At 44.9% G+C, this 19,155-nt stretch overlaps 1 protein-coding gene across 1 annotated transcript; it reads left to right on the top strand.

The window, feature by feature from the left end:
- Positions 1-756: 756 nt before the first annotated feature.
- Positions 757-18,459, top strand: PMM1 (phosphomannomutase 1). The gene is made up of 8 exons (XM_054989433.1): positions 757-882; positions 7,412-7,529; positions 9,822-9,898; positions 10,170-10,261; positions 11,663-11,762; positions 12,180-12,255; positions 13,047-13,162; positions 14,605-18,459. The coding sequence occupies exons 1-8, from the start codon at positions 808-810 to the stop codon at positions 14,725-14,727; spliced, it is 777 nt and encodes a 258-aa protein (XP_054845408.1). The 5' UTR covers positions 757-807; the 3' UTR covers positions 14,728-18,459.
- Positions 18,460-19,155: the final 696 nt, after the last annotated feature.

Below are 19,155 nucleotides of genomic sequence, written 5' to 3'. Positions count from 1 at the left end.
TCAGAAGGGACAACCAAATGTACACAACACTTTATGCGAGCTTTTGAGTTCTCCAGAACCCTTCCTCAGCGGGTGGACGTTAAAAGGTGTGCGTAAAAACACTTGCCTAAAGAGAGATGACCAGTAGGCCGCCGTGTTGATTCATAGCAAAATCCTCAGAAGCAAAAGCCTAGTATTTAGCTATTTATACCCCGCATTTCTCTCTGACTGGGACCCAAAAACATTCTCCCATCCTTCATTCCTGTGTCGGACCCAAGGTTACCCACTCAGCCAGCTTCCAGTTCTGCAGAACTTCATCCAGCCCGAAGGGGAGTTCTGCAGAACTCGACCGCCCGCACAATGCGTTGCCTCATTCTGATTAATCTTCATAACAATTATTTTCGGGTGGGCAGCCGCGTTGGTCTCCAGTCGAAGAGCAAGATCCGGGTCCAGCAGCACCCAGTAGGGCTTTAAGGAGCTATTGGATCCGGATACAAACTATTAACGCGGCTTTCGTTTTCTTTTTTGGTAGGTTCCTGAGCAGCGGGGTCTCTTGGGTCCGGGCACGCGTGACGCCCAGGTGTGTTGGTTCTTCCAGGCAGCGCAGGAGGCGATTCGGCCCAAGAGCCAAGCAAGCCCGCCAGCTTTTGCCGCCGCTCCTTAAGGGCCACCACCAGCAGTCGCGTACGTGTTGCCGGACGGGCTTGCCGGAGTCACACGGGCGGCCTTCGCGCCGCGATTGGCTCGGCTGCGGGCCGACGCCTCCCTCAAGCTCTGCCGCCGGCCGCCTTCCCTTCTCCCGCCGCCGCCGAGGAAGGGGCTGCTGCAATGGCCATCCCCCGGAGCAGGGAGCGGATCCTCTGCCTTTTCGATGTGGATGGGACCCTCACCCCACCTCGCCAGGTACAGCCCTCCTCCCGGCCTGGCTGCCGCAACCGCACCGGCGCCTTCGCCTGCGTCTTGCCGGAATGAATGGAGCTCGGAAGGTCCCCTCTCCTTCCGCCTCGCCTGGGGTTGGGATCGAACTCGTAAACTCGGCGGACAGCGTGGCTGCCCGGGTCAGAATCCGAGCCCAGTTGGCCCGGTGGACGAGCGCCGGCTTCCGCCGCCTCTTCGCCCTCCTCGGCTCTGATGCAAGCGCTGGGGCGGGAAAGGCGCTGCTGGAGTTCGGCAAGAGGTCGAGGAAGGCGCGGGGATTGTGCCGGGGAGGCTACTCTGTCTCTGCTCACCCATTGCTGAGGCAGGGGCTTGTCGGATCAGCCCAAGGTCAGTCCCGCCCAGTATTCATTCCCCCGAAGCGGCCCGGTTTCTGACAAACTGGTGAGCCAGGGATAATCTGGGACATTCCCCCCGCCCTCCCCGGCGCCTGATAGTCAGGCCATTGCCTCTGTCTGTAGAAGTTCCATCCACCTGTCAGAGCTTATAGCCATATTTGGATGATCCTTTTAAAAAGAGAGCTCTGCTCATGGTTGCAACATCTTGTGGCAGGCAGTTCCTCGGACAAAGCAAGAACGAACTCCTTTGGAGCTGTCCTGAACCTATCGCCAGCCAGTTTCCTTGAGTAAGGGAGTTCTAGTGTTATGAGGGAGAAGGGGGGGGGGGGAGAGAGAGACGTCTGTTTAGTCTTTCCAGCTTTATCACTCTGCCTCTGGTAATCAAAGCAGGCTGAAAGGCTCGTTGCTCTGAAAGAGGGGCCCTTCATCAGCCTCAATTGTTGCCATTCCTTGGAAGGGGTACAGAAAAGTCCACCCCTAAAGGTAGCAAATAAAGCTGTATAAAGAAATAATTATTAAACTATATCAACATCCTTTTCCTGGGGCCAGAGGGAGGGCATAGAAATTGTGTGTGTGTGCGCGCCTGCTGTCAAGTCTCCTCCAGCCTATGGAGACCCTGTGAATGAAAGGCCTCCAAAATGTCCTATCATTAACAGACTCAGATCCTGCGAACTGGAGGACGTGGCTTCTTTTATTGAGTCAAGCCATCTCGTTTTAGGTCTTCCTCTTTTCCTACTGCCTTCCACTTTTCCTAGCATTATTGACTTTTCCAGAGAATCTTGTCTTCTCACGATGTGACCAAAGTAGCCTTAGTTTTGTCATTTTAGCTTCTAGGGAGAATTCAGGCTTGATTTGATCTAGTACCCACTTATTTGTCTTTACCTGTCCATGGTATCTGCAAAACTCTCCTCCAGCACCACATTTCAAATGAATCAATTTTCTTCCTGTCAGCTTTCTTCACTGTCCAGCTTTCACATCCATACATAGTAATGGGGAATATCATAGTTTGGATTAGTTTGATCTTGGTTCCCAGAGAGATAGATAGAAATAATATCAGCAGTATATTAGCCTATCCAAGTGTATTAAATATAAATTTTTGTCCTATAAAAACTAGTGACTTTCAGACTTTCTTCTCCAAAGAGCCCTTTCCACATCAGCTTGTCTGCTATGTAAAACAGGAGTCCAGTGGCACTTTAAAGGCTTGGGGGCTTCTTCATATGTCTTATAATTATATAGAAAACAGAAAGGGGCAGGAGATGTTACAGAGAGAGGTCACTTCACAACAAGATCCAATGCAAAGTAACCAGTTCATTCACAATGAGTACATGACACTCCCAGCTGTTGTTAGACAACCCAAATGTAAAACAGTACAGGATGAAATGCTGAGTCAGCTGGCATCTATCATCTCTGGAGTTCTTGCATGTTGCAAGCAAATCTGGAGCATGCTCAGTTGTACTAGGCAAGCCAGTTGGGTCATATTGTTACTCCATATAAAATGAGAGCATAATCTAGAAGATATCTGGCCTTCTTCAGTACATTGCAGGCAAAGATAGGAAGTGGTGGGAAATCTCTCAGAGTGCCCATAGCTGCTGAAATATCAGGTAGCTCCTGGGACAGGGACTTTTCTTCTGTGGCACCTTTTCTCTTTTAAAAGTAACAGATGAAAACACTTTTATTTTCCAAAGTGTTTAAGAGAGTTGGGGAGGGTAATGTCTTGTTCTGTCTGTGATCACCCTCTGACAGCAAGAGTTTCACTGTGTTGTCCTTTTCTGATTTTATGTGCAGGTTTTATTGATTCTTTTAAATGTATTTTTGCTGTTACTGTTTACTGGCACAGGAACTTTTCTGGGGAGAGGTGGCATAAAAGACACTAAATAAATAAACATGTCAGGGAAATCCACTGATATTGGTCTTCTCATTGAGGAGCCTTTAATATGCTTCTAAAGATCTAGAGGTGCTTATGAAGATACAAGGCCCAGTGCCTTTTTCTCTTTACAGGGTGAGCTCTGCTTCCTCCTGTCTTTGCTTCTCTAAGGATATAATTTCATTGCAGATTTTCATTACTATCTCCATACCTCACACCTAGCATTCCGTAAATATTTATTAGGTGCCTGTGGCCTTATGAAGGCCTCCTGGAGTTTCATTTGGGAGAACTAAAACCCAGTTCTCACATTACAAAGACCACATGTCTGCCACAGGTCCTGTCGACAAACGTGCTTGGAACTTAATTCCCAAGCACGCCCAATTCTGATTGGAACTGCAAGGAGATAAGGCTTAAGCCTTCTCCTCCATACCATTGTACAACCTCAGTTTTTCCCAGGAAGCCACTTTGGGCCCATCACGGAAACTTATGTGTACTGATGAGTTAAGCAGAAGTATCCCCAAGAGGGCAAATAGTGACTCCCCAGAGTCATTTCAAGTTGAAAAAACAGTACTGGGGGAGGCTTAAACCTACTTGCCATGGTCCCAATCCAAATCAGGCCCAAGCATGCTCAGGGATTAAGTTCAGAGCACAGTACTGCCAGAGCTCATTGGCTGGACAGGTCATGAGGTGGACCCATGGACTTTGTAATTTGTGAACTGGCCCTAAGGCTGTGTGTGTGCGTGTGTATAAACTTTGCTCTAAGGCTAATCCTCACTCTTTTTGTCCCCGAAGACCATTAACCCTGTGTTATAGGAGTAGTGTTTGAAAAGCTCCTTGTATGTGATCCCGTCCAGCATTTTGCTTCCCTGCGTGTTAGAACTTTGCCCTCTCTTATTCTGAAAACATCTCCTTATGCAAGATCAGCAAGAGAGAAAACAAAGGCCCATGCCATAGGGGTAATAGAGGAGGTGGAATCAACCCTGTAGGGGATTTTCAAAGAACTTTTCTCTTTAGAAGAAAAGAATCCCAGAGAAGTGGATTCAAACTGGCAAGTGGATTAAGAAAATAGATTAAAATCTTGTGACCCACTTCCCACATTACAGCATCCCAGAGTAATATGTAAAGACTACAAAACACGCCACCTGTTGGTGTGCAGTATCCCGCAAGGGGCGATACTCTCCCCTTTGTTGTTTAATCTTTATATACGTCCCCTCACTCAGCTGGCACGAAGTTTTGGACTGGGTTGTCACTAATATACGGATGATACCCAGTTGTATCTGTTGATGGATGGATGGCCTGATTCCTCCCCAGATGACCTAGTTAGAGTTTTGGAGGCCATGGATGGATGGGTGAGACAGAGTCAACTGAAATTGAATCCTACAAAGACAGAGATCCTGTACTTGAGTCGTGGGCCGTTGGGTTAGGGGATCCGGCTCCCAACCTTTGATGGGGCACCACTTGTGCCTGTTCTAGCAGTCAGGAGCCTAGGGGTGATACCTCCTTATCAATGGAAGCCCAGGTTGCAGCAGTTGCCTGGTCTGCTTTCTTCCATCTTCGGCATGTCAGGCAGCTTGCCCCCTACCTTTTGATCCATGACCTAACGACTGTGATCCATGCAACAGTTACCTCCAGGTTGGACTACTGTAACTCACTCTATACAGGGGTTCCCTTGGGTCTGCCCCGGAAATTACAGCAGGTCCAGAATGCTGCTGTACGTATCCTCACTGGTACTCTGTACAGGGCACATATTATTCCCATCTTGCAGCAGTTACACTGGCTTCCCGTGGAGTTCTGAATCAGATTTAAGGTTTTGGTTTTGACCTATAAAATCCTTAGTGGACTGGGTCCAGCATACCTGCAGGACCACCTCTCTCCATATGTACCCCGGAGAGTGCTTAGATCAGCTGACAAACATCTACTGGTGGTCCCTGGCCCCAGGGAGGCTTGAATGGCCTCAACCAGAGCCAGGACTTTTTCGGTCCAGGCTCCAACCTAGTGGAACTCTTAGTCTGCAGATACTCGGGCCTGCTGAGATCTTTTGTCTTTTTGGCAGGCCTATAAGACAGACATGTTCCACCTGGCATATGGTTGAGGCCAGTCTTGAATCCATCTAGTGAACCTCCCTACCGGTCTTCTGTCAGGGGGAGGCTGTACAGTCATTCCTCCCCCCCATGAATCATAGTCTGATCAAGATGGCTGTTCTTCCCTCTTCCCCCTGTGCATTATTGCAGGATGGTATGGGCTGCTATCTCAAGAACTGTATTTTATTGTAATACATGATTGTGTTGATGATGTGGTTTTATTCTGGTTTAAAATGTAATTTATATCTTGTTGTAACCCACACTGAACCTGTTTGCAGAGAAGGCAGGCTAGAAATCGAATAAATAAACAAATAAAATTTCTTGACAGGGTTTTGCAGCCTAATGCTGATGGCGTGGAGGAGGGCGGAGGCACGGCGAGAAACTCAGAACACACATTTTCTTGGAGGAAAATTGGCCACAACTTTATTGGAAACAGTACAAAAGGAGCATTGGCAGTCATGTGGATCGGATCCCCAGCAGCATCAGCTGACCCACCTGCCAGCCGATGACCCCTCCCCCTCAGACCCCTGCTGAGGGGGGGGAACCAAGGAGTGGCATTAAAGGGGGGGAGACCATATGGGTGTACACCCGTCCATGATTCCCCCTGCCACCTGGGAGTGAGTCCACCCTGGCAGCCCCCAAGCTGGGCATGCATCTCCATCCTCACTCCCAAGATTCCTTATGGGAATCCCCTTACCGGGAACCAGGGCGGGGCCCTGATTCCCCCAAAAAAGATCCAATCCAATGACCAACCGCTACAAAAGTTGTGACAATACAGCAAGAAACAACAACAGAGAGGGAGTGGAGGGTGGGATGTCGCCGCCGGGACCCGAATGTGGAGGCTCGGGGCAGGCGGCTGTTTAAATGCTAAACCGCCGGACCAAAGGGAAAACCGCTCCCTTGAGGTCCATCAGCAAGCCCCGCCCCGCAGCACGCCTCCCAGCTGCCCTGATTGGCTGGCCAGGATTCAAACCCATTGGCTGCTGGCTCGCCCGTGGAATGCCAGGCAAGCCGACATGGCAGCCGCTGCACTTGCCCTGCCTTCCCGCCCCGCGGCAGCAAATCGCCCGCCCGGTAAGTCGGGCGTTCGCGCTTCATGGCAAGAGACTAACAAAGGTGCTACCACCAAAAAGGCTGAAGATCTTATGGAGGCCAAATGTACCTGCTGAAAAGATGGCAGTGTGCTGACCTAAGATCTTTCTGTGAGGAGCGTTGAATGACCAAATATCTAGAAATGCACCCACACTGACCTGGCTAGCCCAGGTAAGCCTGATCTCATCAAGATCTTGGAAGCTAAGCAGGATCAGTCTTGGTTAGTAATTGGACAGAAGACCTCTAAAGAAAACCAGAGTTGCTATGCAGAGGCAGGCAATGATAAACCACCTCTGTTAGTGTCTTGCCTTGAAAACCCAGCAGGAGGTCACCATAAGTCAGCTATGATTTGATGGCACTTTCCAACACCACTGGAAATGCACCCAGAATCATGGTGACAATCAATGCAGCTGTTGTAAAACTGGTACAACATGCAAATGCTGTCCAATAACAGTCAGAAGTCTATCAAATTTGGCAGGATGTTGCAGGATTACTCAGATAATTCACTAGTGCTACTGTGGCTACCTCCATCCCATAACCAGGCTGAAAGCCAGATTGAACAGGGTCATTGTAATTTCCCTCAGCAGTCGCCCCTGGCTTCCCCTCCTCTCCCAGGATACAGACTAAGGAAGAGCAGCCAGAGAGAGAGAGAGAGAGAGAGAGAGAGATGATTGGGGCAAGACCTTATTTGAAGAGGTGGGTTTGTTACTGTCAACAGGAGGCACATCTTGATAATGGGCTTTGGCTTAGATAGGACAGACTCCTTGCCCAACGTCGTTCACTCTATAAGCTTTCTTCACAGGTGCTTTTTCCCAGCTGAGTTTATTGATCGTATCAAAGCTAGGGTGGGGGATCGTTGTCTCTATTGCATTTTGTCAGTGTCTTAGCCTTACTCTGTAATATTTCCACTTCTCTGTCTCTTTCTATCTCTCTATATATTTCTAAATAAGCTTTTCTTAGCACTTTCGTTCATCTATTGCTCTAGCCCTGCAAATTTCATTTAACCACAGTGAATTTGTTAACACATTTTTGGTCAAATATCAGGATGCAAAAAACCTGTTAACATTTCCATTAAAATGGTCTTTTCTAAATAGTTTGGTGTTCCTCACTTTTTCCATCAGAAAATCGAGCTAGAAGTAGCTGAGTTTCTGGAAGAGCTGTGCAAGAGAGTGATGATCGGCGTGGTGGGGGGCTCCGACTACTCCAAGATCGCTGAGCAGCTAGGAGAAGAGGATGAAGGTGAGAAGCATACCTACATTTCTGTTCTCTTAGCCCATTTATTTGCTGGACTGACAAAACTGCAAACTGACAAATCTGTTGCAAGATAAAAAGTCATAGTATGCCTGTTGGTGAGCTGTAAGGCCAATTCAGGCATGCAGAATACCAGAATCCTTCTGGTACTGTACCATTTCATACTGCAGGTGAGGAAATAATATAATTCAAAGCTCCACCATTCAGTCAGTGTTCCTTCCCCATAGATATCTAGAATGTCAATGAGAGGGCTTTTAGTTTAACCTTTGCTCTGATGTGTCGTGTTCAAGGAGTTATTTTTGTTTGTTTTTCACGTGCAGAAAACTTGTGAGCCTCACCTGCAGACTGAACTGGTACAGGCCAGAAAGGGCTGTACCACATGCTATTTCTGCATCTTGGAATCAATCCTAAGACAGGTTTGTACGCAGGCCACGCTGTTCCTTTGTTATTGTAATGTCACTGCAGACCAAATGAGTTTGCATGGATATGCAAAATTCTTCATAGTTTCTGTACCCTCATTATCTTTTCTTGTGGCCTTGGAAAGTGAGGAAGTAGAACTTACTCCAGCCTTTGACAGCATGTTGTTTGCCCCAACAATACTGACACAGAAACTCATGAAGAGGACAAATACCTGCATACTCCGTTGGAGTTCTCAAAGAGAGGTACAGGTGCCAAGGAGAGTCCATTACTCAGAGGCAGAATATAAGCCTTGCCTACAGAAGACCCCGGGTTCAGTCCTCAGCATCTGCAGTTAAAAGCGTCTCAGGTTGTCTGATGCCCTGAAGAGCCATTCCCAGGCAAAATTAAGACAATCCTGAGAGAGAAGGAACAGTTCACTCACTATATGTTCACCTTCTCTGTCCTGTCTCCTATTATTAGGAGCACAGTACAGGGGGAAGGACGTGAAGAAGTCAGGAACAGTAAAGGTAGGTGTACAGACAAGAATACCAAGGAGCATAAGAACTCACATAAACACAGAACTGTAAGACATATTAGCAGACAGAAAACACTGGGTTGGATTCTGTGTTTGGTCAGTGGAAGGTATTAACAGTCTCAGATATTTCTCATCTTCCCTCCTCCCTGTGGTAATTTCTGAGTCCAAGAAAATTTATTCATAGGGTCAAGGGATCTGCAAGTTCTGCTATCCATAAAGGTTGGGAGGTTGCAGTGGGAAGGTGACAAAATTGCCCTTTCTATCTCATCTGCCTGTGTGTGATGGAAGTGAGAGAAGAGGGCAGTTTCTTCCCGTCCCCTCTGCAGCTTCCCAACCTGTGTGGCTGTTAGACCATATGGGCCCCACAACTCTCAGGAATAAACTTTTCCTGGGGCCAGAAACACTGCTGGGCTGATATAAGAAGGAGCCATGATCCTTGCTTGCACCCACAGGTTGTAGGATCCGACACATTAGGTGTGTCCAGTGCAAGCAGAAGTGGTTTGCAGGAGAAACAAACAGGACCCCTCCCCCAGGACTGCCCACTCTATTCTTGCTGTGAACAGTGACCCGTGTCTGACCTGCATTGAATCTAATGCAGCTGGGGGGATATCAGCATTCTGTCTAAACAGCAAATGCCCTAAAGAACTCTCTGTTCCATGCCCTTAACCTCTATTTGATCCATCAGTTTTAATTCTGAAAGCTTCATTTTGAAGGAAGGCTGCCACCTGATGGGAAGGCTCTAACAACTCTAGAAGGCATGACATGAATTGCTGATTCACCATTGACCTGTTTATTGCTGTTAGAAGAGGCCAGCTAATCATTAACTATGTTCCTGAGACAGGTGGGGTTGGGGAGCAAGCACAAGGAGAGGCATGATCAGGTAAAGTTCAGTTCTGATGCTCTCTCTGCCTCATGACTTTCAGTTGCATGTAACATGTAACGTTAACATTCTCTTTATTTATAAGAATTAGTGTGCCATGGAACATCTGAAGACAAAAGCACCCAAGTAAAGCCACAGCAATGCTCCAAGTATAGGGAGAAGATAAGGGGGACTCCTAATTAATCAAGCCAACTCATGCACTCATCCTATTAGCTTACTAAAAACAGCAGCTGGTGTGTGTGTGTGTGGGGGGGTGCATTTCAAAAGTATGACGGTTGTGCTCCTCTGGCCTGTAATTTGAGCATTGAGCCACAGGTATTGCAAAATTTACTATATACACATTTTGGTCCCTAGCCACTTGACTGACAAAAAGAGTTACATTAATATTTATCTCTGATTTTCATCTTTCTTCCCTCACTTTTCTCTCTCAATATCCTCTTTGTCCTTTCCAACTCCTTCCTCCTAGTCATCAACAAGTTTGATTACGTCTTTGCTGAAAATGGCACCGTGCAGTACAAGAATGGACAACTAATCTCCAAGCAGGTAGGCCTAGCCTCTTGTGTTCTGCCTCCACCAATGCTGAACATTCCCTCCATCCCTCTTCTTCCCTTCTGACTCTCTACAGAGAAAAAATGCTATCTAAACCCTCTCTTAATGGGGCTCCACTGATGAGTCATCTAATAGATCAACATATAACAAAGACATCTGTCTTGTTGTTAATATCATAACAGACTAAATGGATTTAGTAAACAAGCCCATCTTGGAATTGTACATTATTGTCTCAGTGTGACTGACCTTTGACTTTGCCCCACAGGCTATCCAGAACCATCTTGGGGAGGAACTTCTGCAGGAACTGATAAACTTCTGTCTCAACTACATAGCCCTATTAAAGTTGCCCAAGAAACGGTAATGATTCTGCCTTACGCTTCTGTATGCACATGCTATTTTTACTGTCTAGCTAATGTATTTAAAATCAAAGAAGCAGAAAACTGGAAAGGATTCATTGGCTTGTCCAGCACAGCTGCCAGCTGTAAGACAAAAACAAGGAATCCTATCTTCAGACAGTATTCAGTGGAAGCCTATCCAATATTTTCTTGAAAACCTGTAAGTTTAAACTCATTGTCTTGTGCTTAGAGGACAAACTGATATTGTTCCTTCCGTCTTCCACAAGATCTTGCTAAATATTTGAAATTAGCATACTCCCCTTGGACTAAACAATCTGAATTGCTTCAGTCTTTTGGAACATGATTTACTTTGAATACTAATTGCTGCTAATTGAATGAGAACAGTCCAGGGTATGGAGCTGTTTTAAGCCAGAACAAATAGGTCAGAAAGTGGGTAAAAGGAAGGAACGTGGCACAGAGCCACAAACAGCAACTTGGGTTACCTAGTGACTGCCATAGTTTTAATCATGATGCTGATGCAGAGTGCAATAATAAGAATGTTCAATGCATGTAATACTTGTTTTAAATACTAGTCAGATACTCTTATGTGGACAGGGAAGAATTTCCATCCATGGAGTTTGACTTCCCTACTTCTCCCTGCCACCTGCTGCAGCCCATAATTCCTGCCATTGTATTGCTTCTTTGGGATAGGGGACCCCCAGGAGTAGCTTGGAGGAAGGGAACTGGGGCGGGGGGGACCTTCCATTCTCAAAACTTTTAGGCAAGCTCCAAGCCCTATTCTAAACTAGTAACTGTCAGACCAGGCAAGTTTGATCTTAGGCCTCACAACACAATATGTTTATTTTCTCAGGCTGGAACAATCATATGTGTGTCGGAAGTTCCATGCTTGGAATGCAGTCTCCAGGTGCTCAGAGCCTCATTCAGATTGAGACTGCAGTGTGCAGGAGGAGGAAGCTTATGTCCCCCCCACCCTACATCATTTTCCTGACGTGAAATGGCCAAAGGGGTGCCTTTGCCCCTTTGGGGATTCCATGTGTACTGATGTGGTACATTTAGGTTTCCCCAGCAAGGCTAATAGCACCCCCTCTCTCAAGTTGTTTCAGGTCAGAAAAACAACATGGGGGGAGGCATACACTTCCTTCCTCTGTATGCTATGGTCTCAATCCAAATCAGGCCTGCATGGGCCTGGAAATTAAACTCCCAACATGGAACAGGCAACACACATCCAATTGTGTGGACCTGGGGAGGTCTACAGAAAAACATAACTTGTAAGTCATCTTGTGTTATACCATAGTTGGGAAGATTCTGCCTTATTTTGTATTAAAGAACCTATACAATAGACCAGTCATGTCTTGCAGCCACATACTCAAGTCTCCCCTTCTTTCCTCTAAAACATGCAAAGAGGGACCTTCATAGAATTCCGCAATGGAATGTTGAACATCTCTCCCATTGGACGAAGCTGCACCATGGAGGAACGAATAGAGTTTTCAGAGCTGGACAAGGTAAATAATGCTCCCTAGTCCCAGAACAGACTGTGTCCTTTAAATGAGGTTAGTGTGGCACACCAAAGCCTGTGAATTCTCGTATTTTCATATGCAAATTTTAGCATTTTGTGGTTCATATGAAAGTCATATACAGAAAGACAACTTGAATAACTCATTAAGGCCTTCTTGTATCATGCATGGGCCTGTTTCAACAGATATCCAGTGCTTTTTTGCAACACCTTAACATACTGTTGCTAGGTATCTTTGTGAAAGAGGGAGTCAAAACAGGAAGATTAATTTAATAGCTTTTCAAAATTTGCAAGGCATGTACACAAAACACAGGGAAAAATAAACTCTGATAGGGATCAAAGTAATTGAAGTAAGTTTTTCTTGCTCTTCTCCTCTCTGACTTACTTTCTGTTGTCTCCTTTGCAGAAAGAGAGGATCCGAGAGAAGTTCGTAGCTGCCCTGCAGAGAGAGTTTGCTGGCAAGGGCCTGCGATTTTCCCGAGGTGAGCATTTTCCTTTGGGGTCTTGGAACAGCAAACTGTCACGTCCTGTGATGGTATTAGGGCAGCAGCAAGAGGGTAACCTTCCTCCCTTGTGGGCAGGTGACTCTATGTATGTGCTGGAGTAACAACTGCAGGGCTGAAAACATACATGTCTTACCAGTACTGTCTCATTTGAGAGGCTCTAGGCGAAAGATGGAAGGGACCAGGCCCCTTTCTTGCCAGTACTCTCTATTGTCCCACACTGGTTTACTTTTATCCTAATCAGCTGCCTTTGGTGGTGCAGCCACCAGTGTGCTTATCTGGAATACTGGTACACCATCGCAAAAGTGACACTACAGTCTGACAAACAGCAATGATCAGAGGAATCTTCTGCATTTTACATCTATCCGTGCAGCAAACAGAAGCTCCTTTCATTGTACAATTGCTCTTAAAGAACACAATCAAGTAGTATTTTTCCATTTAGCACAATATCTTCAGAAGCATCCTCTTTTTATGTATTCTTCTGGAAAGTAACAGGACCCTGTTCTATCTTGCTTGCAGTGGCCACTTCACTTCTGTTTGTGCCTTTGGCTGATGGGGGCCTTGTTGATGCCTTTCCGCCCCTTTGCCATGGAAACAGCAGCTATTGAATTAATGTGTTGGAGAGTCAGGCAGGCTCACTGTGCTGGTGTGTGACTGTCTGTAGCGGTAATGGTTTATTCTGTAAACCAGTGATCCACTTTTGCCAGGGATATCGAGGGGGTGCGTTACTTTACAAGCCTTTGCCTTCAGCTCTTGCTTTCCCCTGGCAGGTGGCATGATTAGCTTTGACGTCTTCCCAGAGGGCTGGGATAAGCGCTATTGCCTTGATATCCTTGGCGATGAAAGATTTGATATCATACATTTCTTTGGGAACGAGACAACTCCAGTGAGTATACTGTATTTAGGTCCCCGCTTTTGACAAGAGACCAGGTACTATGCGGGACTGAGAAGGATAATAAGTGCAGTGTTCATTCTTATGTAGGTTGGCCCGCTCTTGTGAGAGCCCTATTACTGTAAAAGACAGGTCTCTCTTTCAACAGTGAATCAAATGGCTCTCTTCTGTGATGTTGGAAAGGCATTTATACATTAGAAAAAATACAATAAATGGTGCTAGAAGTCTGAGCTGATCATTTGTTCCCAAGCATGCAAATGCCCCCTATATCAGACAGAAAAGATACTGTTGATCTCTCATGGGAACCTGAGGACCCATATATGTGAAGATACCTGGGTTCCTCCTGAAAAACATATGTAAGCTGCAACCTAGCTCTTATGGTGATAAAAGAAAGTTAAGACACAGGACAGTTCTCTGAGTGTTTTATGCAAATTTGGTTGGTCCAATAAATAGTATTACTTGGATTTTGTTACAGTTCTCTCCTATCAGGGTGCCATTAATATTGGTAGCTCAAAGGTATTTTGTCATCACAGAAATCCCCCCAGCCCTCAACATCAGTTGGTTTTGGCAGAGCAAGCTCGGGCGGGAGGGGGGAGATGTGTTCTCTTTCATGAGCTCTTTCCCTTCATGGTTTCTATGATCCAACCCAGTATCTAGAGGAGCCACTCCTCCAGAGCCAGACAGAAAACAGTGCTTTGGATGAGAGTCCACCTGTGTACCTTTTCCTTAACAGCCTCAGACGATTACTTGAGCCCTATTGGGCACTTCCTTTAGGATAAAGTTTCCTAGTGAGAGAGATGGCTCTCAAACCCCAGGTTAAACCCTCCCATTGTTGCATGAGGAGATGGTCAATTTCCCTTCTTCAAAAATAACATGCAGCAGTTCCACAGGAGATCAGATGCGGAAAGTGGTATGCACATTCTGTCGTAAGGCACAGGCCTGGACAAGTTGCATAGATTAACATCAACTTTCATTCCCAGGACTTGGCCCCTATTTTCCTCTGGTTTTCTTTTCTATCAAGAAAACCTTGAAAGGCAATATTCGAATCTGAGAGAAGGTTTATAACCTGTCTCAGTGGGAGTGACCAGAGGAATGGATTAAATGAAAGCAATTTACAAGTTTTGCAGACAGTCTATAACTCACCGCTCATTTTCCATCAAAGCTTCCAGCCAGATAATTCTGTAAGACTTACCTTCCTTAAGGAAAAACTGTGGCTCAGTGGCAGAGCACATGCTTTGTCTACAAAAGCCCCCAAGTTCTAAACCCCCAAGTTCAATCTCCAGTGAAAGGCTCTTAGGTAACAGAAAAGACTATTCGATTGAAAGATTCTTTTCTAAGAGCCTTTAACTGGAAGCTCTGGAGAACAGTTGTGTAGCACTGACCTGGATGGTTGACTCAATATAAGGTACCCTCATATGTTCTTATGTTATCTTTAGGGTGGGAATGATTATGAAATCTATGATGATCCCCGGACAGTAGGACACAGCGTTCAGTCTCCTCATGAAACAGTCCAGAGGTGCCGGGAGCTCTTCTTTCCGGAGACAGTGAACGAATCTTGACTCTCAGGCTTTTTACTGCTCTTCTTCATCACTCCAAGGAGACCTTCACTCACCTCATGAAAGCACCTTTTGGATCCTTTCAGGGCTCTGCTGAGGCCAAAGGTCAAAATGCACTTTGAAAAGAGAGTGGCGTTGTCCAAGGATGGTTGTCTGAGTCACCAGTAGCAGCACCTTTTAGTACCTGGGACTTTCAAAATCAGGATTTCTGTGCCCACTCCACCCCCCAAAAAACAGGGTATAGTTTTGTTCTTAAAGGGAAACACACCTTACTCTCTCTAAGGCCTTTTGGGGAAGACAATCGTCAGGGTCTCCCTCCCCGCCACATTAATACAAGCAAATGTATTTCTGAGATTAAGCTGTATAAAGATTCAATTATTTTTTTAGAAGAAGCAGTCCTTGAGTTTTCAAAGTTCAGGACTTGTCACATATTTTCATATTGTGAATAGTCAAGAGGGCCAGCAAATGGTTTTAAAACCGGATTTAAACAAATAATTATTTTAAAGGAGTAATGCATATGAGAAACGAGGGCATGACTTTTAAAAGTAAATAGTGGCTCTGATCTAGCTCTAGTCATAATTAAGATGCTATTTATGCATGACCAGTTGTGCCAGAATGTGGATGTGATGTGCAATTACACATCCCGGCAAAAGCAACAGGTCCTAGTCAAAGGCAACCTTCCTAGGATGCAGATGTGAATTATGCTTGTAGTTCTTGATCTAGCAAGTGATGCATTTACAGAAATCTGCTTCTCCACATGGATCTCTGTAGCTGGACTAAAATGAATGGAGAAGGCTGCTGTTTTCTTAAGCAAATCAGAAATTTTAGCTACTTTAACTGAATCAAGTTTCAACTACACCAGTTAGATGGTCTATAAACAGCTTTCGGGATGTAACAGATTTAGGCTGTAACAGAAATGAATAGGAAATATAAGAACATTGTAAAAAAGACATTATTTCAATGACGTTCATTGGGCAGCACAGTTAAATAGGTGTTGGCATTAAAAGTAGTTCAGGGATAGAGCTATTTGTGGACCAATTTCTAGACATGCTAGCATATTAATGGCTCCAGTTGAATTAAATAGGACTAATTTATAGGTGAATGTTTACAGTTCCAACCTCTCATGCTTGCTTCAGCACTAAATGATTAACCTGGGTTTTGGTAATGCAGTTTGCTTCCAGCCTTGTATATTAAATTGAATATTAAATTGATTAACTGAAGTATAATTAGATGTTTCTAAGTAACTTAAATTCAGTGGATATAGCTAATTGTCATAAACAATGTGGTTTAGAAGAATCTCATTGTAAACAAAGTGAGGGCATCCAGATACCCTGGATACTATTAATGTAGACAAAACTTAGCTTTTTAATGTAAAGTCACCCACTGCCACTATTCCACACCCATCCAAGTTTTCTTTACTAATTATAAAGAAATGAAAAAATGACTATTCTACCACAGCAAGGTGATTTTAGAGAGAAATTATGATAAGAATTATAGTTAAGTGCAGAGGCTGCATTCTCTGTATTATTGCCTCTCCTTAGATCAGGAGTCCCCAACATGGTCCCATGGGCATCATGGCACCCACCAAGTGTTTTTAGAAAGTCTATGGGGCCAAATGGGGCTTTTGCCTAGCAGGGCTTCTGCCTGGAGGTTTGATTAGCTGTGCAGATTTTTTAAAGTTTCTTCTACTGCAGCTGTCACCACAGCACAAGAATTTTCACTGTTTGAAGGCAAGCTGAGGTAGCCGTTGTATGGCAGGCTCCACTTCCTGTGGCAGCCATTTTGTGGCTGTGCCCACCATGCTGTGTCAGAATTCCAAGGGAGCCTGCAGGATTAAAAAGGTTGGGGACTGCTGCTTTCACTGTCCAGGTAGGATTATACACATTCCATACACTACGCTGCAAACGTTGTCATCCTTGATATTTAGCTTTCTAGAAAATCTAGCTCCTAGTCCTTACGTCTGCATACTGTTTTTAAAAATGGTAGTCAAACCTTCACACAGTTAAATTATATGTTTGGGGCTCTAATTCCCTTTGTACCACACTGTCTTTCCCCTGGTCTGTATTATCTCCTTCATGTTTGCTACTAGTTTCCTATCACATCATTCTCCCATCCAAAAATATCCTACATTTTTAAAACAAGACCATCTCCTACAATTCAGACAAATTATACATTTATGATCGGTGTTCTGCACAAGGTTTGATGCTTGACTTGCAATGTGGTATAGGCTAACACCTTCTTAGGCAAACAATTCATTCTTAGCAATATATTTCTGCTGTTTCCTGTCTTTTTGAAGCAGGTGCTGCTGTATTTTCCATTCTTTGAGAGCACTTTATAGTCCTCAACATAGAAACTGGGAATTTAGGCATGGTTATAGGCTTCAAACTACAGTTCTCAAAGTTACACAGTTCTGATATTAGTGATCAGTGACCGCCATCACAAGAACCTACTACATTATTTGCCAGTCACCATTCCAACATATGAAACTTACAACATTAACCATCTGCCCATCAGCCACCCATGCAGGCTTGAGAACTTTGGAATTAAAAGCAAAGGGCCGCTGTATCATCTTCCCAAAGCTTCAGATAGTGTACTGGTACTGAACCCCTCATCTGTTTTATCGTAAAATACGATGTTGTCAAAGAGATTCATAATCAACACATGCCTCCTAGGGCTGCATACAGAGTACAAAGAAGCATGTAGTGCTGTGAACACACTTAAAACTCTTCTTTTTAAAGTCGCTTTTGCTGCTTCCTGTTCCCTGTCCCCCTCTCAGGCACTTGGGCTGACAGACACTTTCATTCCCAGCTGCAGAAAGAAGCCACTAAGAGCTTTTGTCTGCTAGTTACCCATCCTCGTGTCCCCTCCGACTGGGACTGAACACATCCTGCACACAAATGCAGCAGCCAGTCTTAAGAAACCAGCTGAACACCTCATTCCCCAAAGAAATGGGTGAGGGGGACAGCAGGAGCCCAGGGCTGCAGGCTGTGTCAGCAGTAGATTTGTCTTGATGCTACAGCCAGGCATAAGTTATAAATTGCACTGTGAAAAACATTTTAGTGGGCTTTCTGTTGCACCAAGCATGTGCTCGTGCTGTTATATGAGAACTTTAGGGAGAAAAGCAACAGCTATGCAGGGCTTTCCTTTAATATACCAAAGCTGCCCTTTGCCATTATCCTCCAATATGGAGAACACTTTGAGCTACTTTCAGGAACATGGCATGAGCACATGCAGTAAGACACCTAATGTGTTATAGCTTGGCACTTGGTATCTTTAATACTTTCTTGGGTGCCACAAATAAGTGACATACATCATGAAAGAACAAGGGGAAGCTTGCAATGTTGGTATATGTCACATCAATTACATGTGCATTCCTGGATGTCTGGCTTACTTGTAATAATTCTCTTTCTTCCTTTTAAAGTGGGTGATTATGCATGCAACAAGCCTCTTCCTCTCCTCCTCCTCTCCCCCCTTTTGGATAGCATACAGAAAGGGGTCAATCACCAAATGGCTGGATTTCTAAGGTGGACATGTATGTGGAAACCAAGTATATATTGGTAAGCACATACATTTTGCATTTTCTGTTCATGAATATATCCTATATGGCTGGCAGGGTATTAAAAGATAAATCCTTTGATATTTAAAAAAATAAAGTAGTCTTAATGTGAGGCTTCTGTGATTGTAGATCAACGTTTGTATTACCTTCACAAAATTAAATACACAGCCAGAAACTGATATTAGTTTGTTTCATTATTTTTACACTTCAGCATTGCTGTAGTGATGCTGTATATGTTTTAACAAATCTGCCTTGGAGCAGGACTGAGAAGCACACAGCGCACTAAATGGGTTCCAGGGTATAGTTTAAAGGTACACAGTAGTGCAGCCTTGTTGAAACTAACCAAGTCTGGCTCTGGTCAGTGCCTGGATGGGAAACCTGCTGGGAAACTTATGTATACCACCTTGATGATCATGCAGGAAGGCAGGATGGGAATGCATTATTAATTAAATAGATGTACCAACTACCTCCTACTGAGAATCCTACACTTGCATTAAGTGCAGCTGTCCATGGTACTGCTATATGCCCGGGCAGTGAACTGTCTCAAAGTGCTAGCACTACATTTCAGCCAGGGTAGGTTCAGTCACAAGAAACTAACTGCTGACCGGTTTGACATTACTTAACATTCTAAGTATGCATGTAACAAACATGTTTACAAGCCCAAATGTCATATTAGTGTGCTGATTAAGAAGGTGGAATTAACTTCAGTGCTGTGTCGAGTGTGCATTTGGTGGCAAGCGTGAGTGTGCCACTGTGAAATAGCCCTGATTCAGGGCATGTATAGTGCTGGGCTGAATAGGCAAAAGTCTAGAAAATGGAGTGCTGGATTCAAGTTACCCACTTATCTTAGGATACAAATCAAGGAGCTCTTCCCA

This window comes from Eublepharis macularius, chromosome 9, assembly GCF_028583425.1.
Source record: "Eublepharis macularius isolate TG4126 chromosome 9, MPM_Emac_v1.0, whole genome shotgun sequence".
In the NCBI taxonomy this organism is placed as follows: Eukaryota; Metazoa; Chordata; class Lepidosauria; order Squamata; family Eublepharidae; genus Eublepharis; species Eublepharis macularius.
This window is presented reverse-complemented; position numbering and strand designations above follow the sequence as displayed.